Source organism: Sminthopsis crassicaudata, chromosome 6 (genome assembly GCF_048593235.1).
Source record: "Sminthopsis crassicaudata isolate SCR6 chromosome 6, ASM4859323v1, whole genome shotgun sequence".
NCBI classification, from domain to species: domain Eukaryota; kingdom Metazoa; phylum Chordata; class Mammalia; order Dasyuromorphia; family Dasyuridae; genus Sminthopsis; species Sminthopsis crassicaudata.
In genome coordinates, this window is record NC_133622.1 from 30,906,518 (window position 1) to 30,931,221 (window position 24,704).

General features: G+C 40.3%; 1 protein-coding gene across 12 annotated transcripts in view; it reads right to left on the minus strand.

Moving 5' to 3' along the window:
• APBB2 (amyloid beta precursor protein binding family B member 2) overlaps window positions 1–24,704 on the minus strand; it is a 423,157-nt gene that overhangs the window by 65,021 nt on the left and 333,432 nt on the right. For all 12 annotated transcript variants that reach the window (XM_074273724.1, XM_074273730.1, XM_074273722.1 and 9 more), the window contains 2 exons: window positions 18,269–18,415; window positions 8,007–8,134 (listed from right to left, as the gene is read on the minus strand). In XM_074273724.1, the coding sequence (XP_074129825.1) occupies window positions 8,007–8,134; window positions 18,269–18,415 (275 nt within the window). The remainder of the gene's footprint in view (window positions 1–8,006; window positions 8,135–18,268; window positions 18,416–24,704) is intronic.

Below are 24,704 nucleotides of genomic sequence, written 5' to 3' on the forward strand. Positions count from 1 at the left end.
TTTCATTCATCTTTCTCTGGAGATTAACAGCATCTTTTATTGTAAATCCTTTAGAATTGTCTTGGATCGCTGAACTGCTGAGAATCACTAAGTCATTCACAACGGATCATCTTACAATATTACTGGTACTATATAGAATTTTCTCCTGGATCTACCCATTTTATTTTGTATCTGTTCATGTAAGTCTTTCTAGGTTTTTCTGAGAGCATCTAGCCCATCATTTCTTACAGCACAATAGTATTTCATCCCAATCATACACAGTATTGTCACTACATCTCTTACCAGCCTGGTAATCCTTCAGGAATTAGAAAAGAAGGAAGGAAGAGAGGGAGGGAAGAAAGGCATCTTAATCATTTCTTAGATGCTCACTATTTATTAGGCAGGTTGTTAGTGTTGAATTTACAAAAAAATACAAACAAAAAAAATCTCGGCTCTCAAGGATGTTATGTCCTAAGGGAGGAAGACAATATATGAAAGAGTGCTGAAAATGCTGGTATGGAAATCAACATTTAAGGGAAATGTTGTTTGAAGAGTTTCCTGAACAGGTAACTTCAATGCAGCTGTGATCACTGTTTAAAAGTTTCATAGTCTTCTCATGGGAAATTTCCACTTACAATGTCATCCTTTAAAGGTCATTCTATGCAAACCCTGTCCCCCCCCCCCTAAAAAAAGGAGTAGGGAGCATCATAGTAAGATTAATAGGAGACAAGAAATTCACTTTTAAAGATATAACATATAACCATGGTTTAAGTCAGCAAAATGGTCAAGTAAATTTTGAAGACTTTGCTTATCGCAGTAGTGCATTAAAAAGAAATTAACTCTAGAGGTCAAGATAATAGTGTAGCGTATGGAGAGAATTATAGCTCTCCCAGAAGACTCTTTTTTTGCACGAGGTGAACTAGCAGACATATCCAAAGATTAAATTTTCATCAGGAGATCTCAGTATTTCATCAATCTTTCATTATTGCATGGCTTAAAGAATCATCTGGCCAGGTACCATTAGGAAACCTCCGACTTTCAAACTTAGACCCCATCAAAGTGCCTTAAGAGAAATATCGCTCAAAAATAGCAATGCAAAAATTGTAATGACTTTCAGATTTGCTCAATCTAGAGTTATATATCATGATAATGATTCAAGACTCCCTATCCCCACCTTTTCATTCCTGATAGCACAGGTTCTATCAATATACAAAGCAACAAGCACAGGAGCAATTAGGGTCTTGACCAAAGTGATAAAAAAACAGCAGGAAAAAAAGAAAGAAAAAAAGATGGCATTTAAATATCACTGGTGCAGATGATTGCTTAAAACTGTTACCCCGTCCTGACAAAATTACAGCATGATACAACGTGGTTGGAGTTACAATCTACAAATATCACACTGACACAAGGTCAAAAAAACATCTCTGTGGTTTCAATTCCATTACTTTGTCTGAACTTGAGTCTTTTATGTAAAATTCAGACCTTGGGGTGTAAATCCTGTCTGTATGCCCCCAAAAGTTGAGATCTCTGGGGAGAAAGTCTGGTGGTCTCGGTCAGTAATGGGAATGAGTTGTGAGCAGGACCTCGGTCAATTAAGTCACAAGAGAAATTTGCCTTTAATGAAATCTGGCCCATGGGAAGTGCTGAACAAGTCCCCTCCTTCCTCTTTCATTCCGTCTTTCCTTTCTTTCTTCCTTCCATCCATTACACAAAATGGAGTTTCCAGCAATGGCACACATTACAGCCTATCCTGCCCACTTATCCTGTGTAGCTCTCAGAACTAAAAGTTCTTCACTGTGGGTCCCCTCAACATGCTTGAGACCCTCCCTCAATGGAGCATTTTCTCCATGACCACTTTCTCTTTCCGTCCTACATTTTCTTAATGACAATGTTTACTCCTGTTCTTCTCTTATTCAATGCAATATTTAGTCAATATTAAGGATAATTCATAGCTTTCAAAAGTTAAGAAATTAAAATGAGCAATCAGCAACCCTCTGTGGCTCTGAAATAGGCTAAGTCATTAGCTTTACAACACCAATGAGGTTAAAGCCATAAATGGGAAAAAATTTTAAAGGACAAGAAGTAGAAAAACCGAATATCTTAGACCACGGCCATCTCTCCCTTCCCTGAACTCCAAAGCATTTGCTGTTAATATACAGTCTCCACGAAGCCTTCCCAGCTTTACAGGAGTGAATGGCAACAGCGAGAAAGCATTGGAAAAATGTCTACTTTGGGTCAGGCCCTGGGGACCAAAGACGTTCCCTCACCTTGAGAAGCTTCCATTTTAATTCTGGAAGATAACTTGCACTGGGGGAGAGTGGCCATGGGAGGAAACTCTGATCCGGGAGTCACAGGGATCACGAACGGAACAGTCACTCCAGGAGTGGTAGGTGGACTGATTTAATTTCTGCTCCCAGAGCAAGAGTTGAAGAGCTCAGGGTGGACAAAGAGCGCAGCCATGGTGGTCAGCAGAGCCACGTTGGCTAGCCAAGTCTGAGTTCCATCCTGCTCTTCTAGGAAGCCTCCAACTAAAGTTCTCACTTGCCCATTAAGTCACCCGCATCTTTCTTATCACTATTTTATGGATCACACTCTCAAAATCTGTCTCTTCAATAATTCATAGTTGTCCAATTATATAGTTGGCTGAGCAGAGGGTCAGTTGGTAGGCAGGGGAGGAGGAAATGAATCTGAGATCTGAGCCCTCACGTTCTAATTAATCAGTCAAACGAGGAAGCCACTGGATCAGCCCTCGCTCTGTGCCTCAGACACAAACAGAAGCACAAAGTGAGAGAGGAGTCCAAAACTTAATTTCATCCTTTTCTTTGTGCACGGTGCTAATTTGTGGCATTTTCCAAGAGGTCTGGGGTCTGCTCACCCAAGACTGGTGCAAATATTTGTAAAAGGGCTCCAGCTCCTTTGGGATTTCTAAGGACAAAACAGGCTGAGCTCCAAGGCTCAGGAACAGCACAGGTGAGTGTGTGGGGTGCGCAAAACTGACCAGTCCTGGGCAGTGGAGAGAGCGCCAGTCCTGAAGTCAAGAGGACCCAAGTTCAAATCCAGCCTCAGACCCTTCACAATTCCTGGCTGTGTGACCCTGGGCAAGTCACTTAATCCCAATTGCCTCAGGGGGAAAATGACCAGTCCTTCTCTGGACGGCTTCCATACTGCTGTATATTCCAGATTAGGATCAAGGAGAACTCAGGGGGTTAGTCACAAAGTATTTTAGAGGGTCATCTGGCTGGTCTTGTAAAGGAAATGCTGAAATTGCTAGAATTTGCTTATAAGTAAACAATTAATATTTTCTTTCTTTCTTTTTTAACCTTTGTTGTAAATAATATTTTCAAGTAAAAACAACACATTTCTTTGTAGATTAAAGCTTCTGTCTTTCTTAAGCAACAACTATATGCCTACTATTAGTTTGCTTAGAAAATTCTTTCTTCATGATAAGGCTGCATCTTAATTAGTGATGTCCAAATAAATAAGATTTTACTGCTTCAACAGGACTGCTTATATATTTTCAAATATCTCTTATTTTCTCACATCAAGAGCTCAATGGCCTGTGGGTGTTAAGTTTAAAAAGGCACTAACGTCTCAATTTCCAATAAACCTTTTTCCTTTCTGTCCCTATTTCGATTTCATAATTCTACAATGACAACTATGTATAAAATGCCTGTCATCAGAGTTTTTACAGCCTGTGCTCTTTTACTACTAATCTGATGAGATATTCACATGAAGTTAAACCGGCGTCGAGGGACAGAAGCGCCAGATCCAAGCTCCATGTAGTCGCTGAGGGACTTTCTTTGGGAGGTACCTTCCCTCCAACCCACGGGCTTTCCCCGCTCACTTTTCAGGTAATGGTGTGTGTTGGTCAGGAGGGAGGCTGTCCACGTGGCAGCCAGGAAGACTGCCGAGTGCTTCACTGGCCTGGAGCTGATCTTGCTTTTCTAAAACAGGCCACCACCTTCTGAGGCGTAAGTCCTCATGGCCAGGCTCTGAGTGACAAGAATTCACAGAGGTCAAATACTCCTTTCATTCCCTTGGCCTCCAGTGGTTCCCACGAGAGCATCAATTGATCATTTGGCTCCAGAAACGAATTAATTAACAAGATACCTTGAACCAATGACGCACTTTTTATCGATCATCTCATCCGAAACTCAACAGCTCTACAAAGTAAGTCATGCAAACATGGTCTTCTTTCTTTTAAGGATAAACCGAGAGTCAGGAAGGGAGAAGAAGGCTCTGTCTTCTCATGAAGTCACAAAGATAAAGCTTGGAGGAAGAACCGTCTTTTAAGTGATCTTCCCCTGCACTCAACATGGATAGAAAGAAATGAGAACCCAGGATCTCAGAGCATGCTCTCCACTACATGAAAAGAGAACAGTTTTTTCTTTTTAATTTTGGAGCTTATGTGTGGATAAAACTCTTGTAATCATGTTTCACTCAACCGAGCTTAGTCCATCTGTTTTCAACATTTCATTTAGTCATAATTATGGCTATCCTGTTAGCTGTTCTTAGGATTTAGGAATAGACTTTTTGTAGATGTTGGTTTGTTTTTTACATGAAGGAGCAACAGTTCATCCTAACTGGTGTGAATAATGAATCCATTTAGAGGTAACATGTTTTTAATTCACATTATGTGCAGTTACATTTCTGTAAAATATGGTAACTGGTTCCAGCCCGATGGAAATATGTAGTGTAAATTTAAATAACATGACCACCTTCCAAGATGGGTTAGCTGCACTCATCAGGACCTAGAGGTAAAACAAGCAACCGTTTCCCATTGTCATTGATCCTGTCATTCCCGGTGAAAGATCGCCGAGATCCCTGGATTCCCAGGAACTCACCACATAAAGAATTGCCATGAAGATCACAAGACTCCCTCGGAGGAAGTAACTGCCAAGACTAAACTTTCTTTGCTAATTTTGAAACTACACTATTAAGGGAACTGTTCTGAATTTTGACAAAGATTTTCTGTCCTTCAAGCCCTGGGTACAGCAGAATTTTACTATTCCCTTTAATTCTATGAAGAAGTCCCCAAAGATACTCCATTTGCTCAGCAAGGAAAGCTACTAAAGAAAATGGGAAATGGGGCTCATTTTCTCAAGCAAAATGAAACACTTTTATGTTTTATTCATGGCAAAGTTAAAACCCCTTTCCTTTCCAGCATTTCAAATTACATTTGCTCTTAAAAGAAAAATAAAAACTGGAAGCAGAGGAAGTTAAAAACACTGTAATTTCAGAGACACATTCTTCTAGGGAGTCCGAAGCTCAGGGGACCAATAGGGAGAGAGAACTTGCTTTTCTTTCTCCTGCTTCTTCCTTAATTCATTGCTTCAAAAGGTAGCTCAGCCCAAGAGCTGCCAACATTTAAATCACCTATTCCGATGGCTGGTATGGAAAGAGTTATTGGCAGCAGCGTGCTGGTAAATGTTTAACGACGGACCCAGCAGCACACTTCTAAATTTAATCTGGGTTATCAACATTTTTTGCCATCGCTTTCTTAAGTCTAGACATTCGACCGAACAATAAACCAAAATCTGTAGCATTCACTCATTTCCAAAGCAAAAGTGCTCACCCTCAAAATTTACCTAGTGGCTCACAGCTCTAGCAGCCTTAGAAACTCTAGCTTTCAGTTTTGTTGTCATGTCCAAGTTCCTCCAAAAACAACTCCCACTTCCACCAGTATACTTAAGTATAAGGACTGGGTGAGACTAAAGAGTATGTCACTCCAGAGAAGACTAGACCCATTCACCTGGAGATGGAGGTTCTGGGTCCCTTCCAAGCCACAGAGCAGCAGAATCTCTGAACCCTCCCCAAACCCACGTTCGTCACCGAAAAAAGGAGAGTAATCTATCTGGCTCCAGGAGTAAGCCGTTTCACACTGGTGCCATTTAGGACCTCTCCCTGTTTTGTAGTAAATTAGAAATCTTCAGTAACTAGAAAATGCAAGCCTGTGACTCTGAAGCTAGCAAAAGCTCTTCCTTTGACATTTCAAAGCATGTTTCCTGATTACTTACCTGCAGCCATCAATTCATAACTAATTTCAAAAGTTGGAAATATAGAATTTTCTCTCTATTGATATGTCTATATCAATATAAATGTGATATATAATATCAATATAGACATATGATATATGCACAGACACACACACATGCACACAAAATCAAAGGTACTGGTAAATGTCTCTCATTCATAAGAACTTACTATATTCATCAATCTGGACATTACATTGTGTTCTTTCAAGTTCCCCTCGTATTAATGCTGTGTCTGGAACTCAGAATATCCAGCAAAAGTGAAAAGTTACACAACACAATCACCATTCCACAGCAAATTTTCTCAGGAATTAAAACTTTTAAAGCCTTACACACGTTAGAAACCCACTATCACCCACTTTTCCCCTGGATCTCCTGCCTGTTCCTATGTCCCTCCATCTCCCCGACTTCTGAGCTTGCTCCTGAGGAGCAGCCACTTCAAGGTGTGGGAGGATGGAGTGGTTGAAGGCAGAGCATTTAGATCAAGTCTGTGCTAGAAAATACTGAATAATACACCGGCGCTTTATAAAATCACTAAACTCCCTCCACATCATCCAATCTGAGAGCGTGAGTCCGCGGCCAGCCGTGGAATCGGCTCACTTTTGTCTGAAGCGCCCGCGTCCCTGGCCGGCTTCCCGGTTCACACATGACAGTTCAAAGAAGCAATCAGCTCTCCAAGAAGATCTGCCTAATTAGCAGGCAGAGAGCACATTTCAGCCCTCTCCTCCCATCAGGCCTCCTTCAGGACCATAATTTGGAGGACCGTACCTCTCCCTAACCTCTCACTGCCAAAAGATCTAGTCACTCAATGGCCAGCATGACTGAGAAGGGCCAAAAGCCGGGATTAATACCTCCTCAAGTGACAGTACCTCCTAACGATAAAAGGAGATCAAGAACTGGAGCCTTTGTCCTTTGTCTGTTCCAGAGGACATTAGCTCAAGCACCAGGGACTGAATGTATTTACATCCACATCACAGTGGTCATTCTCAGACCATCAGTGACATCCTTGAGGTACTGTGAAATCTGGAAAGGCTTTCTAAAACAAAGGATAAAGTAAATTAAATATCTTCCACATTACTTGTTGAATTCTATGTTAATTTTTTGATCACTGGGATCTGATATAAGGGTATATGGAAAGTTAGTCCAAATATAAGAAAAAAAAAGTAATCAGAAAAACCCAAACTTGAGTCATGATAACTTATATTCAAGTCAGAAAAATAGATTATGGGAGATTTTGTTCAGAAATACACATTGAAAAGAATTTTGACAGAAATTAGAATATGAAAATTTGGAAATACAAACTGATGGCATACACGTTTTTAATTGAAAATATCCATTTAATTTCTACCTCATTATGTTTATTAAAGCATAATTTACTTGTTTATTAAAACATAATTTACAGACACAAGAACTATGTCTCCATATTACACGAACTCCTATTTTCAAGCCTCCTCATTGGATTATAATAACGATGGGGAATAAAAAAGCAAGAAATACAGAAAAGGGAAGGGAAGAAAAGAAAGGGTTCTTGAGAAAGTCTGGGCCTGCATTGTGGATCCAGATAAGAGGAGAATTTGTAGAACAGGAACACAGAACACTGAATGCGTTTTTGACCTGGAAAGTCAAAAGCCTAGAGGATTCATCAGGCAGGGAAGTGTTTATGTATCTGCATGTGAATGTATCTGTATTTATGTACACATGATATATGTATGACATTTATATATACGTATGTATGCCTGCAGGTATGTCTATACACATGCACACTTGCCCATATAGATTAGAATGTGCCTTTTATTCTTAAAGATTCTAAACTCAGAATATCCCCAGATTTCATTTGTGAATACAGAAATAGGAACAAAATTTATTTATTAAAAAAACAAACAAACAAAAAAAACAACAACCCTACACCAATGGCACTGAGTACAATGATGACTGGTATAAATCAGAAGTCAGTTCTAGACTCAAAATAATAAAGGAACAATTTGCATAACTCACCGGCCATTGTCTCGGCCCACGCCCCACACACGGATGCTCACGATGGGCTGAGAATGAAGGACAGTGCGATCCATGGGGTCAACCAGATTTAGCATGTCATTCTCCAGAATGAGATACATGTCTTTCCCCTAGAATTCAATGAGAAAGCAAGGTGTGAACTTTATGGACAACTTGATATTTTCTGGGAGAGGAGGAAAGCAAGAGTTATTTTGTAATAATTCTGCAAAAAATAGTCGAGTTCATTCTAAATGAAGAGAATAATCATCTTTGAAGGACCCAGTGTGAATAAAAGCGTTGAGCTAGGTGCTGAAAGAGATCTAGTTTAAATGAGACTTAAGTGAATAACTTAAGTCCCTGACCATAATTGAAATTAAATTATATGACAAAAATTTTTATTATAAGATGATACATAATAGGCAACCACAATTCTGTTTGATACCCAAATGGAGTGAACAAAAATATGTTTCTGGCAGAGGAGGCATTTGTGTTTCACTTCAGAGCTTGGAATTCAAAAAGCAGAGAGAGAAGTAAAAGCCTCTCAGGCAAAGGGGACAGGATGAGAAAAGATGGCGGGGTGGGAAAACATGGGCGATGAACAGAGGGGATCCAGTAGTTCCATCTGGCTAAAGGGTATATTCCAGAAGAACTGTATGAAAAATGTCCAGGGTGAGGGGAAGATTAGAGAGCACTTCAAATTTAATGCTAATTATTTTCAGGAGGTAACAGAGGCCCATGAAGGATGACAAGACAGAGGAAGGTTTAAAGGATGGATTAATGAAGGAAGGAAATGGAAGATCAATTAGGAGGCTAGAGGTTAAGGTGGATGGTAATGAGTGCTTGTCCTATTCTGGTAATAGTAGGAAGAGAAAAGAAAATGGGATTCAAGAGAAGGAAGACATGACTGGACAAGGAATTGGATATGCAAGGTAAAGGGAGTTGGAAGGGAAGCACCAAAAGTCCTGAGAAAAAAGCTACTCTGAATGTGGACCAAAGCCTCATATTTTCAGCTTTGTTGTTGTTATTGTTTGCTTTTTTTTTCCTTTCTTGTGTTCTTCCCCCCCATTTTTAATGTGATTTTTCTCATAGCTTGATGGATATAGGAATATATTTAGAAGAATTGCAGGGGCAACTACCTGGCGCAGTGGATAGAGCACCAGCCCTGAATTCAGGAGGACCCGAGTTCAAATATGGTCTCAGACACTTCCTAGCTGTGTGAGCCTGGGCAAATCACTTAACCCCAACCTCAGGGGAAAAAAAATTGAATTGCACATGTTTACTCTATATCACATTGCTTGCCTCCTCGGGGAGGCTGGGAGAGAAATTTGGAAACAAGCTTTTGCAAAAGCTGAATATTGAAAACTATCTTTGCATGTCTTTGGAAAAATAAAATATTTTTAAAAGTAAAAAAGAACAGGAAGGAGCTAGTCCAACCCTTGGTTAACCTAGAAAATTGAGACCAAGGGAGATGAAGTGAATTCACGGCCCAACATCACATGGGTACTTAAGCTGCAGATCTAATGCTTGAAAAGAGACTCTTGGACTCCAGCTTCTGGATTTCTGCAATTGGCCCTCATTAGAAGTCCAATGTTGCATGGTCTGGCCTTTGATTCAATTGCTATCTGTGTAATGACTGTGCAGACAGTTATCAAGTGCCAGAAGAAACATGCAGAACGTGCTTGGTCCCGAGCAAACTCACAAATGAGCAAGAAGGATGCGAAGGTGCAAGTTTGCCCCAGTGGGAACAGTTCAGACTGACAAAGCACTTTGTGAAGTTCTGGAAGACGTTCAGAAAGCAGAGTGAGGGAGAGCCCTTACCACAATGAGGGGCGGCTGCCTTCCACAGCAAACCTGCTACGGTAACAAGGTAACACGAGGACTATTATCCCTCTTTCAGAGGAGAGGAATGATATATAGTGAATGTGCAATAAAGATATAAAAATTCTAGTGAAGAAGAGGGGAATAAGAGTGATGTGGGGAAAGGAAACAGTATTTCTAGCTTTAAAGCTTACTTTGGTATTTTATTATTTACTTAAAATTATGCTTATAATTTTATTGATGCAAATTAATAGTGTATTTTAAAGCAATCTATCTTTAACCTTTTTAATGTCCCCTCCCCTAATCTCTTCTCCAATTACTATGGAAGGAACGTTGGATCTGGAGTCAGAACAGCTGGCTCCATTACTTACTACTTATGTGATCTTGGACAAGTCACTAGACCCCAAGTTCCCCATCTGTCCAATAAGGTGCTTGCAGTGGATAGTCTCTCCAACGTCCCTTCCAGCTTTCGAGAAGGCTACAAGCTTTTCACTGGACTGAGGGATCCTCCCAAAGTAAAATCTCTTTCTATGTGAGAAGACAGCTTTTAAAGATGCTAATAGGTAAAGAATGCTCCACATCCAGCGGGAAATGAGCAAAATAAAAGTTGGCAACCAGTTCCCTCACCCATTTATCTTGTGTCTCCACTGCCTTATCATGGGACCTTGGGAACGCAACGCTATGAAAAACAATTATCCTTGTGTGCCATCCATCCCTTCCCTTGGGATCTCACAATATGGTTGGGAAAATGAACATATTCAAATAAACAGAATAAGCAGTGTGTGAAGGCTCTGTGTCAGTTAACAAAACAGACATTGATTAGCCTTCCAGCACGGACAGGATACTCTGCTTGGTTCGGGGAGCTTTCATCCAAGGGTGAAAAGTCACCTAGTGCCCACCCGTAAGCAGCTTCTGGTCTGTGGGGATCTACAGGAAATCGGAGAGAATTTGAGGAAGAGAAGAACAAGGAGAGCCAGAATTGGGGAGACAGTTCTGTGAGAACAGTACCAAGGGAGAGAGCTCAGAATGGGCCAAAGGGAACCACAAGAGTATTTGTTAAAAAGCTGTCTCAGAAAAAAGGGGGAGCGTCAAACAAGGGATGATACTGAGGCTCCAGGGGAGTGGGATGGATGGAAAGAACCCTCAAAGAGAAGGCCGAACTGTTCACGCTCCTATTTCTCCCCCTTTTCCCTGAAAAGGGCAGACTAATGGTTCAAAGTGACATGATACCCAAAGGAAGTATGCCGGCTCTTCTTAAAAGAGTCTGATTAATTCCATCCCAAGATCCTGAAGGGACTGAAAGACATGCCTGCTAAATCATACTGGAGCCTTTTAAAAGATCATGGAGACGCCATCGGGAAGATTGGGTTCTCTTTCTTATAGATGCCGACAAGCTGGGAGGAAGGGGCTGAAGGGTCCTAGAATTAAAGGGTTCAAGATTTCAGGGCAAAAGGGACTTCAGGGGTATCCAGTCCAATGAGGAAACAAAGATCTGAAGAGATTATTCAGCAGGGATTACACCAAGAGCCAAGAGAGCAAAACCAAGATTAGACCATGTTCTCAGCATCCAAATCCCCTGTACTTGGTGACCTGCCATAAGAGGATGAGGAGGAATGACTGGTGGGGGGAAGAGCTGATGGCCTAAAACCTGTGGGGGTCTGGGGCCATTAACTCATAGTCCTAACTCCAGGGCCGGTGCTCTGAATCACCTCCCTGGTCCTGTTGTAGAGTTCCAAGGAATATGTTCAGATCTTTTTTTTTTTTTTTTTTTTTTTTTTTTTTTTTTTTAGCCAGAAATAACCTTGTAACGAGATTATTTTTTCAGTAGGTAGAAGGGGAAGAACTGGTAGTACAAAGTCATATGCATGAGGTTTGGAACAGCAAATAGTCAATGTTGTAAAATTGAATGGGAGAGTAGTGAGACAAAATACATAAAACAAGACACTGAGGCCCCATTTCAGAGGGACTTAAATTTTTAGCTAAACAAATATGGATTTTAATATTTTTGTTAGGGAAGAGACATGGGAGGTTTTAGAGCAGAGGAAGGACATAGTGAGATGCAGATAAAAAAGAAGGAATTTAAAAATCAAATAAGGAAAAATAAGATGTTCTTAGAAAAATAAAGATAAGCAATTAAGAAAGAAGCCCATAATCCAAATTGGGAAAATAAGAAAAAAAAACCTGGAGGCTAAAATAACATGACAAGAACTATAACAGATTTTTGTTTACAAATACAATTGTGCAAATGAATGCAAATGTCAGAGAGGAAGACTAATAGTAATCAAGGGGGCAGCAATTCAATTCAAAAAATATTAAGCTCAAATTATATGCAATATATCATGCTGGATGATGGTGACATTAAAACAAAAAAGAAATATCTCCTAGTTTCCAGGGGAGGCTGGAAGGTAGTGGAGAAAACAACATATACACATAGCAATAAATAAAAAGTATGGAAAAGTAATTTGGGAGAATTAGGAAAGGCTTCAAGAATTATATTTGAGATGAAGGTAAAGAAGGAGCAACCCAAAGAACCACTTATGCTAAAAGAGGAGCCCAATGTGGTCAGCCTTCTGTAGAAGGGGAGGTTTGAGCTGAGTTTTAAAGAAAGCAAGATTAAGAGGTCAGGAGAGAAAGCAACATGGCCATGAGTGGGCGACCAGTGAAAAGGCACCAAATGGGAAGATGGAGTCTTGTATGCGAGGTAAAGTAAGAAGAACCACAGTCGTTGGATCATACGTGCTGAGGGGATTCAAGTAAGGAGACTGTGGCAGGGTAAAAAGGGCTTTAAATGGCAGCAGAGAATTCCTCCCGGCTTCTGGACAGAATAAGGAACACTAGCGAGTCAAGGAATGGCTTTAACAGTCCCATTGGTAGCAGGGGAGGGAAGGACTGCATGCCGTGGGGAGAGACTTAAGAGGAAGCTAGCCAAGGCAGAAGGGGAGATCCAGGTGATGGAGAGTTCAGGATGGCCAAAGGAACACGTGTGAGGGATATGAGGGGAAAGCAAGACTTGGTAACGGACTGCCTAGGAGGAGTGGACGAAGGGGAGGGTTTAGGGATGCTCCTGAAGTCATGAGCCCGGGTCACTAGGACATGACCATGAGAAGCTTGGGGGGAGGAGGTTTTTGGGGGAGGAGGTTTTTGGGGGATCCGTTCATCACTTTCATTTGCCACAGTACGCTCAGTGATAGGACAAGGGAGCAAAGGACTTAAGAGACAAGAATGGTGTAGAATTGAACTGGCTCTTGGGGAGGTCAAGAAGGGGAAAAGATAGCAAGAGTGGGAATGACCTGGGGGGGAACTGAGGGAAGGAGGAATTGGAAGTCAAGGTCAATGAAAAGGGCTAAAGGTCCCAAGGCAGACGGAAACCCAGAATGAGAGTCAATCAAATAAATGAATTTCAGAGTTCATGAGCATGAAGACTATTTGTGGACAGTGGTAAGGTGAGGAGGATGACCATAACCATGGTAAACTGCAAGAGCAATTTCTCCAACCTAATTTCTTCTACTGAACAATTAAAATTTTTTTTTGCATGATCTTAATTCTTTTCATTCATGTTAGTAACAGTATCATATAAGAACTTGGACACTGCCCAGGGGTGCTGCAGACAAAACTCCCCAAATATCCAACGTTACTGAAGCACATTTCCCTTTTCTCTTTGAGATCTGGTAAGACTGATAAATCTATTCGATTGCCACATCTACACACTCGTTTACTAGAAAGACAAGACTTTCCAAAGACGTTATTTTGAGGACAATCCAATAAGGCTAAACAATGTAGTAAACCTTATTAATTTAAATGAAGCCAAAAAAAGGCTTCTCTGAATTAGTGGGAATATTGAAATGCAAATTTCTAAAAAAATATGTTTTTATTTTAGCTTAGGAATAGTAAAAATCCTTAGGAATACAAGATGCCTTGTGATTAGCATATCAAATGTTTGAACACAGATTCCTGAAAGTGCATAAAAAAAACACTGCGTTCTCTTGAGTATTTGCAACAATGGCCCGGAAATGTTTTGAACGCTATCAGTTTGTTCTATGAATCACCCAGTCCTGACGGTTGATCTTTCCAGCGCAATGTCCTGACATCATCTCAAACCTGACATGTCTGAAAATAAACTCCTATGAGGATTCTGCTGATGGAAGATCTTCAGGGGCCCACTGGGTAATCTGAATTTTATTCAGGAAAGTATAGATTTGCTGTAGCTTTTAACAGAGAAGTGATGTGCTTGGGAGAATCTAATTCTGGCAGCAGTGGGTATGAATGATGAGCTAGGATGGGGAAAGATGGAAGTAAGAAATCTAGTTAAGAGGTTGTTCCTCTAGTTCAGTTCAAAGATAACACAAGCCTGAACCTAGGTGGTGGTCATGGCAACAGAAAAAGCAGCACAAATGCAAGAGACATTTTTTAAGGTAGAATTGACAGTGCTTGGCAACTAATTGGGCATAGAGGGAGAAAGAGTTAAAAATGGATCTGAAACTTCAAGTCTGGGTAATGGGGAAGGCAGTTTTGTCATTAACAGAGAGAGGAAAGAAGCCGAAAGAAAGGAGAAGGTAGGGGATGAAAATCTGTTGAACTTGAATTGACGATGGATGTATACATAACATATGTGGTGGATATACATACACATATAGATGTTCAACAGGCAATTGGAAATACGAGTCTGGATAGCTTGGAACAAGAGATAGGGCTAAGGACATAGATTTGAGAATCACCGTCAAAGAAAGACCTGATAATTGTAGCCTCAAGAATAAGTAGCAGAGCTACTTAAACTTTTTCCACTCATGACCCCTTTTCACCTGAGAAATTTTTACATGACCCCGGATATACTGCTATATAAAATAGGTATAAACATTTACTGATAATAATACATAATTTTGCAGCCCTTGCATTCAATTACAAGAGCACATATAGGGTTGCAAAGCACAATGTGAGAAGCTGGAGTCTAGAGAGAAAAAAGAGGAAGAAGGTTAAGAGCAGGACGCTGGGGAATTTCCAGAGCTGGAGGAACACTGAAGGAGAATTTTAGGAAGACAAAAGGAATGATTACAGAGGTTGATGGAGAACAAGAAGAGTACAGAGCCAAGGTGGAGAGTTACAAGGCAGAGAAAGTGATCAATAATAAAAACAATGATAAGATGCTTATATTAGGGCATTTCCAAAGCTTTATTTCAATCTTTAGCTATAGCTGAAATAAACTATTAAGCGTAAAACTTAACTGAGACTTTTATACTGAGACTTTGCAGAGTGTTTTAAGATTAAGACGCTATTTTTGTATATATTGTCTCATTTGATCTTCATAACCACCCTGGGAGGTAAGAAATATTATTTTTATCACCATTTTACAAATCAGGAGGCCGAAATCATTAAGTGATATGGCTCAGGTCACAGAGTTCCTAGATTTGAAGGTCTTTCTCACGCCGCGTCCAACATTCGATCCAATGCACCGCATAGCTAGCTGCCTGATTAACGGTAGAAAATTCTATAGAGAGATAAAGCAGGATGACAACTGAGAAAAGACCATGCTATCTGCTCATAAATCAAAGGTGGAAAAGGGAAGGAGGGCTCAAGGAAGAAAGGTTCCACACAGCTGAGGAAAAAATTTTGTGCAGAATGTTAGCATTCTAAAGCAAGGGAGCCAGTGGAGGAGACTGATGATGAAGAGAGGAGGGAGGGGGTGGGAAGGGGGTGCACCAACAGAGAGGGGAAGGCTTGATAATGAGCAACTGCTACAATCAGGCATGGTGGGCAATAACAGTATGGACCTCCGAGGGTTGTTGCAAAGAGCAAATGAGATAATATACATAACATATAAATACACACACATACACAGGGTTATTTTTCAAGCCTTTAAATAGTATACCAATGTTAGCTGCTATTTAGTATTACTGTTGCTGTTTTTGCTGTTGTTACTACATTGCACATCAAAATCGTCACCTTCACAATAACCCTGACATGTACGGGCCATATATATCATCCCCGTTTTAGACACGAGGGAAATGGCACTGAGAGGTTAAAGGTCTTGCCTACAGTCTGGCTGTGACTAAGTGTCAAAATCAGGTTTCTTTATTTCAAATGGATAGAATGACATGTAAAGACAAGAGAATTTTTCTGCTCTAAAGCTCACCTAAAATGTTACCTTCTCTAGGAAGTCTTCCCTGATCTCCCCAGCTAACGCAATCTCTCCTTCCTCCCATGACTTGTGAGCACTTTATCTGGATCACTCTTACCTCATTCTGTCCTGTATTACATTTGTGTATGTGAAACATTTCTTCCTCTCTCCCCTCCCCATGCTGTTCCGAGTTCTTCTTGGGCAGAGACTGTGTCATTTTTTTTATCTGTGTACTGCTGACACTTGCCAGGGTAATTGGCAAACAAAAGGTGCTTAATAAATGTTCACTGCTGCATTTGTCCAATGTTCACAGCAAGATGGGAGCCTGAGTGATAGACTGAGAGTGAGGGAGTATAGGAAAAGCAGGGAACTAAGGACTGTAAAAAGTCTGACATAGCGACTAGGGAGAAAATGGCAGGGAGTCGACTAGGAGGGAAGCCCAGGATTTTTGGGCAGGGTTAAGGGCTAGCTGGTGAGAGCGCTTCAAAAACTGGACAGACTCCGAGAGCCAGTAAGGTTTGCCCTTATGCAGATGGCAATGAAGGACACAAAGAATTAAAATGAGCATTTCAATCTCCAATCACCAAATAAATAAATCTGTCTCAATAATATGAATCACACCAATATTGTAGATAAGGGCAACCAATACCACCTTCTATGAATACAAAGCACTGTGCTAGGCACTTTGGAGATGGCAGTTTCCAGTCCTGATGTGAACAAAATGCTCTCCCTTTCTGCTGAGCTCTGTGACAGTGTCCTTCGACCCCTGCAAGTCTTTCTTATGTAATATACGATTGTGACAGCGATGCTCTATCTCACATATCTGATCAATGAAAAACAGATATATTTTGGTAAGGAACTCACAGAGAGAAGAGCAAAGAGCCCCCGGGGCAGGCATGTGGTTATGACAATGGAGGCTTTTGCTCATCACCAAGATCCATCATTTCCTGATTCTAATCCCTCACCCCTAACCCCCTATTCTCCACAGAACTCCTTGAAAATGTGGATTTCCCCAAAGCATCGAAAGCCCACATTGCTAGGTAAAGATCAGCTGCACCAAATATATCCCGACACCTTGGCAATCAATCTGGGCTAATATTTCTAAGCATCCTGGGTATAAACCAGCATAAATGAGCATTCCCTCCCTGAACTCTCCTTCCTTGGTGTCTTCCCTCTCCGGGCTGAACGTATTTCTTCTATATTTCTTCATCTTTTAAAAACACACACACACTTATGTAATAACTGGTAGAAATACTGGGAGGGGGGTTTGCTTGCTTATTTTAAACATTTGGGTAAAAGAAGGAAAACATACTTGCCTCTAAGTCAATTAACAATTTTTCCTGTCAGTCTCAATATCTAATGATAAGATTTTTGCTTTCTGGTTTGAAGGGAAAGATTATATCTCAAGAGGAAAACTTTCCTCTGGATTGGGGGCTGATGTCTTAAAAGGGCACGCCTGTTTTCTACGATCCCACCTCCAATCCCTACAATCATGGCTAGCACCATGGAGAGGGCCAGTAGAAAAGAAAATTGTGAGGTGCTTTTAAAAGCCTTACTCTACTTTGCCAGAACAATATGAGGTGAAGGGGGAGGGAAGGGAAAGGAAGTTGCCTTTTTTTTTAAAATTTAATTCTGTATGACTTCATAAATCTTTAAGATTTTGTTATTTATTAATCTCCTTTCTAAAATGGTACCAACCAGTGATTTAAAAAGTGGTTTCTCAGAGAGTTGAATTCTAGAAAGAACATTAAGGCAAAGTGTGAAAAATGACAGGAATGGAAGGGAGAAGGGAACAGATATTTATTCTGAGCATATTATGCCAGCCCTGGGCTGAGCACTTTACAGATATTGCCTCATTTGATTCCCACAATGACTCCGGTGCTGTTGTTATCCCTATTCTGCAATTGAGGAAACTCAGACTAATAGAAGTTAAGTGACTTGCTAGTAAGTGTCTGGAGTTGGATTTGAACTAGATCTTCCCGAGGCAAGCCCAGGGCTTCTTTATTCACTGTGGTAGCTCACAGCCTATGTAAGGGAGTGGGAGGGATTATATACAAAGGAGGTTTTCAATTCTCTAGGAACTGTGGAACTATTAGCCCTCACCTTGGGTGAGACCTCAATATGAGAAAGCACACAAAATACATAAACATAGCATGAGCTAATTATCGAAGGCAAACATCGAAAACAGGATCTTTCAAGGATTTCCTATAAATGCATGTGAGAATGCTTTGAAAATCCCTGGAGATGTGATCCAAGGAGAATTTATTATTCTGCCTTCTGGAAACCTGGGGTTACAAGAAAGGCTTTGGGAACTTCTTCTGCCAAGTGATCTCACCTCTCCCCAAATGCCAACTGTGTCTCGGATGTCATTTTTGCAGTAGGAAAGCTGTCGGATGCAGTTATTCACGGCCACGCTGCTCTTACCAGGGGCAAGGTCCTCTTCTGCCATTTCTACCCATCCCAGAGAGCGGACAGCAAAGCACTGGAAGACACAGGAAGACAACAAAGTATCAACATGTGAACAGAACTCTCATTTCCTCTAAAAATTCAAAACTTCATTGGACAAAGTGGCATTTGTCCATTTCTGTCGATCATTGTATTTTGTGAAAATGATCATTTGTTTTTATACACAAGCAAAATATTTCCTAGAATGCCACAGTATTAACAAATAAGAAAGAGAAAATGCAGAGTTAGTATAGGCAATTCACAAACTGTTCTTCTGGTACAGATATACCTGTATCCTGAATTCCAGAGGTAGACATCATAGCAGTTACATTCTAAAATATTTATCGTGTCTTTAAACTGTGAAATTCAGAACTCCTCACCTGCTAGGTCAGATCTAGAGCATGACAAATCTGAGTTTCTAAAATTTTAGTAAAGTGAATTTTCATAAGCAAGTTAAAGAAATTATGGGAACTCTTACAAACTCTCTAATCTGTCCAGCCAATCTCTTTTCCGTCTGAGATGTCAAATGGAGATGCAGATTCACAAAAATAAATTAATAAAAACCAAATGATAGATTAATCATCACATTAGAATGCAGAAAGGCTGTTTAACCAACCAGAATACTCATTTGATAGAAAATACCATTTTTTACATAATAGTATTTTTCCCTAGATACATAATCAGAAGATTTATAGCCTTCATTTTTTTGAGATTTTAAGTTCCAAAGTTTTCTCTTTCTCCTTCCTTCTCTTCTGAAGATGGTGTACAGTTTCAACTAGTTTACATATGTGCTACCATGTAAAACATATTTCTATACTAGCCAGAATTGTGAAAGAAGAAATAGATCAAGAGGAAAAAAAAACCAAGAATAAAGTGAAAAAAATAACATTTTCCTTTATGAGTCCTTTGTACTTGTCTTGGGTCACTGTGTTGTGGAGAAGAATCAAGTCAATCAAAAAGTCAAGAATATCAAGGGAATTAATAAAAAACCACAAAGGAAGGTAGCTTAGGAGTTGTGAGCTGTGTGCTTTGTTTTTAAACATATCTATATATGATATCTTTTACAAAGAAAAGAAAAAAGAAGAAAGTTCTGATAACTTTAAAAATGACCCATGTTCTATTATTTACAGGATTCTACTCTATATTTTATGAGTCACATACGTGCATATCCTAAGACTTCCCAAACTCCTTGGTATTATGGCATCCATAAGGCTCTACAGAAGGCCTCCCCTATACTGCCTGACACCTGGGCCTTCCCCTTTCTGAAACAGTCCAATTCTGGAATCTTTCACACTAGATTCTTCTCAGTCAGTCACTTCTCCAGTCCCCAGTGTGTCTTCCTACCTATGCCGTCAAAAAAGATAAAAATTAAGCTGGCATATTTGAGTAGGATTTTGCCTGACGTTCTAAAACCAATGGCCTATCTCACTGGTGCCTCAGGAAGCCCGCAAAGTTAGCCCCAGTGAGTGAGGAAAAAGATCCAGGTATCCCCTTACCCAAAGAGGGGCACTCAGGAGAGCTTTGATGGACCCCTCTGTGCCAGCTTCAGAAGGCAGCCTCTTGGGGACCATGACTCCCTTCCTCTCCTACTAAAAACTGAAGGGCATTGGATCTAAAGTTCTGGCAATTTCTCAAATTGTATCCTTAACTGCTTGCTCCCCCGTCTAGTTTTTTCCTCAGTTCCCCCTAGACAAGTTAATGTAGCTCTTACTGCTTTGGTGCATTTCAATTCCCCTTGTCTACTCCCTTCCTTTTCTTTGTGGGAGTTATCAATATTTGTGATAAAGGACTACAGCTATTAGCATCACTAGCCCATTTTTATTTTCAGGGAGAAACTTCAAGTCTCAAAACATCTGTGGTAGATTGGAATATACATCTACACCTATATTTATATATATACACATATGTGTGTATATATATAAATATATGTAAAATAGACACACACACATATATACCTACATGTATATATATATATATATATATAAATATATGTATATTTATATATAAAGTCAAGATGCTGTTGTTCACATTCAAAAAACATAAACATCAAGTTTGCTCTGTGGCTCTCAGTTTACGATTTGCCTTCTTGTGATCAATCCAGGTGATTTTTGTAGAGCTGTTTACTTCGAAACCTTCCTCCCTCGTCTCACTCCTGAATAAGAACCCAGAATATCTTTTAAATTACCTCACGTGCATATTTAGATATACCATACATCCATGGCACACACCTTGCCATACTTAGTGAAAACACTGTGCTCATTCTGGAATTTAAATGCCTCTAATTTTCATCTTTCCATGTCTTGACTGACTTCAGTCTCCTACCACATTTCCAAGTCAGCAATAGCACGGCCCATTTTAAGTTTCTTTTTCTCTAACTGTTTCAACACTGTCATCAACCCCTTCCAACTTCTGTGGATTTTAAGTACTCTCTAGCTATCGGGAGCATTTACACTCCTCCAAATAAGAAAAAGTAACTCACGGATAACATCAAGTCATCTGCTTTCTCTGAGCCTCAGTACTCTTCTCATTCCTACACTTACAAAAGGTGAGATCAAGGGCTTTTCAAAGCTAACACATTGTAATTATCGCTAAGAGTGGAGCACCTGGGCTGGCTATCATATTTTTCTCTCACTCTTGGTGCATGAGACAGGCTCAATTCCTTTTTTCACAATTACTGATTAATCTTTATAGGGATTTTCCTAATTTGTCAATCTGTGGCCTCCAATGAGAAGGTTTTAGAAGAGAAGTCACTGTCCAATCATCACTGTGTATCAATGGAGGCAACTGGGGTTAAGTGACTTGTCCAGGGTCACACAGCCAGGAAGTATTAAGTGTCTGAGGCCAGATTTGAACTTGGGTCCTCCTGAATTCAGAGCCAGTGCTCTATCCACTGCACCATCTGGCTGCTCCACCAATGGCCTTTCAATAATCTTCCATGCTATCACATGATGATAATTTGGTTCTCTGAGTGGGAAATGTAAAGGAAAGAACAGGAGTTTGTATTCTGTGATAACAAGAATGTGAAACATTAAGAGGCTGGACCAAACATACTCTACAGCTCTGAAAGCTCAGTGGTCAGCACAGGATACGCTGGACTTTTCTTAACTGCCCTCTTGGTACATGGGGCAATCATCACCGAAGGTCCTGAAACTTCAGTAAGGCCCTAGATTTCATTTTTGCCCTCTGCCCAAAACTACTGGCTACAGAGAGCAGAACTGGCCGGCACTGAAAACCTGTGCATCTGGGAAAAGGAATATTAAAAAGTGCCTCTCTTTGTCACTCTCTAGTTGTGTTCCATGCTGTTGCCTAGCCCAATCCCAGCTCGGTTCAAAAGGGTCTCTTAATAAAAAAAAATGAAGAAGGACATTGCTTCTCATTCTCTGCCCTATCCTCAAGACATTTCATTAGCTACAAATAAAAACTCATTTGGAATCAGAATAATTTTTCTTCCTGGTCAAGATGCAGTATGTAAAATATAATGAATCACTATTATAGGAAGAGAGGATATGGAAAGAGTCTAGGATTGAGAAGGAGAGAACCTGATTGAAATCTTGGTTCTGTCCAAAGCAATCCCAATAGGTCCTGGCCTAGAAAATGCCAAATGCAAGCAGAAAAAGAACTAAGGAGACCGAAGGTAAATCAATACATGCTATGTTCACTTCTTTTTTTCTGTTTTTTAAATCTCTCCCATGGGTTTTCCCTTTTGCTCTGATTTTTCTTTCCCAACATGATTCATAAAGCAATGCGTGCTAAAAAATAAATTAAAAAAGAAGTCTTGGTTCTACTTCTTATTAATAATAATATTTATATTTATATAGCACTTTTAAAGTTAGCTTTGAGAAAATTCTTTAACTGGGCTTTAATGTTCTGTATTATTATTTTGTGAGGTACTTGAAATGAAATGACTTGTCCAGGATCACAAAGCTAATAAGAGTTAAGTATTTAAGGTACCTTCAGGGCAATACTTTATCCACTGTATCTTCTCCCTTCTCCCTTCTCCCTTCTCCCTCTCCTTCTCCTTCTCCTTTTTTGAGGGATTTAAAACTATGAAGTTTTATTTTATTTTATTTTTTAAATTTAATTATAGTTTTTATGTACCAGATATACACTTGGGTAATTTTACAGAATTGACAATTGCCAAACTTGATGCTTCTTAACATTCTTATTTGTAAAATGAAGGCACTGGGATGAATATGTCCGTGATTCTTTCTAGCTCATCTGTGGCTCTCCACATTGTTCTGAGAAGCTGCTACAGTTTCAAATGACTCATTTTCTGTCTTGAAATAACAGTATATTCCATCTTAATCCAGAAAACAAAGCTCTTTAGTTTGCTAGAGTGTACCTACAGAAGGGCTGTGCCACAAGGGACAGTCCAGTGCCTAAGTAAAAGCCTCTTTCTTTTTAATTGGCATAGAAACATCAAATGAAGTGGTAAAAAAGTTTCCTTTGCTTGGGCCATTGTTCTGATTTTTCACTGATATGAAAAACCTCATCCCCACCATATGATCAATGTTTGGTCATATGAAAAGGAAGATATTATATCTCCCCATTTTTTGGTACAGAAAGCTGAAAAGAAAAGGAAAGAAAAGAAAAAAAGAAAGAGAAGAGGAGAGGAGAGAAGAGAAGAAAGGAAAAGAAAGAGAGAGGGAAAGAAAGAGAAAGAGAGAAAGAAAAAGAAAGAGAAAAAGAGAAAGAAACAAAGAAAGATGCATTGTTCAGTGCTGCCCTCCTGTGTCAAAAAAGTAATATTCTTGAGTGATAATGATGGAACATCTCGGACTACATGGTCAGATGAAGTGATTAGTTTCTGAAGGTGGGTACTGTGCTGAGGAGACAGCATACTGCCATGTTTAAGTGAGAGAAACATAGCACATGTAGGTGTGGCTTTAGGAGGGTCTCGGGCTAAGCTGGAGGATCTGGGGGGGAGGCTATGTGGCTTCCTTGAAGCTTCAGAGAGGCTGGAAGAAACAGCCAATTATGGCCAAACTGGATGGGTGGGTGCTTGTGATAGAGAAAGTCTACATGCAAGCTCAAGCTAACCTAACAGAGATAGAAATGATAAAAAAGGATCCATTTGATCTTCACATTTCTAGGAATAAATAGAGTATGCTCACTTACATATTACAGATCAGGACACTGAGGCACAGAGCTCTCTTCCTACTCCCCCTCCTATCGTTCTCCAGTATCAGCACACAAAGACCCAGACAAAGAGGAACTTTAGGGCCGCCCAGAGAAAAATGATTAAGACAGTATTTGAGGGAATCCCGTCCCCATTCCCCCTCAGCAGGTGGATTCCTCTAGGGAGCCATTGTCCTCCAGCTTCCTAATCCTTAACTCTTGTAAAAAATAATTGGATCGATATCATTAAATTCGACAAAACTTACCAATGTCACTGTGTTAACTCATATATATTTCACTGTAAGGCTTTTATTTCTAATTTAGGAGTAAGAGGCTTTAAAAGCTAAGAGAATTGTAGGCAGGGACAAGGAGAGGCTGTCTTGTCTCCCCTGAGCTCAGCTGAGCCACTTTTTAGGAACTTGTTTAGTGTGTGGGAGCCAGAGAGGTAAGAGGCAGTGCTGGCTGTCCCTCCACTCTACCTGCCGGGCTCCAAGACTTCCAAAGCCGAGCCCCAGAGCTGCTGCCACGCTCTACTGCAAGGGAGCAGTCCCCCCTCAAACCCAAGGCAAACAAGTCACAGCCTCATATCCCGGGGCTTGTCGCCCCCCAACTTCTCAGCAACGGGAACATCTCAGTGCAGAGTCAGGTGTTCAAGAACATCCCCTCAGATGCCTGAGAGGGTCCAAGGGTAGGAGAAGAGTAGAGAAAAGGGCTTGGTCAATACAAGCGATTGTAGGCAGGGGACCAGAACCCCAGCATGAGAGCGCCAGGTGTAAGGCAGGAGGTCCTTGCAAGAGTCAAAATGGTGGTGTTTGTAGGTGGTGATCAAGAAGATGAGGATGGTGGTGATGGGTTAATGGCCTGGGAGTACAGGGCAAACTGATGAAAGTTATCCACAGTGAGAACAGTGTGCAGAGAAAAGCTCAAATCTGGTTTGGGCCTGTAAGAGTAGCACTAATTACAGTCATATGAGGGAGCTGCTTACAATTTATTTCTAATTATCAGGCAATACAATAACCATTATGATTAAGTGTGTAGACTTTACTTTTTTTTTTTAATTCAACAAGCACTTATGGCATTCCTGCCTTGCAGAGTAGCTAACCAATAAGATAACAGATGGAAAGTGCATCAAAAACCTCAAAGCTACAGAAACACTCATTATTGTGGTTGTTCATTACGGGGTTACAGAGAGAAAAACCTAGAAGGGG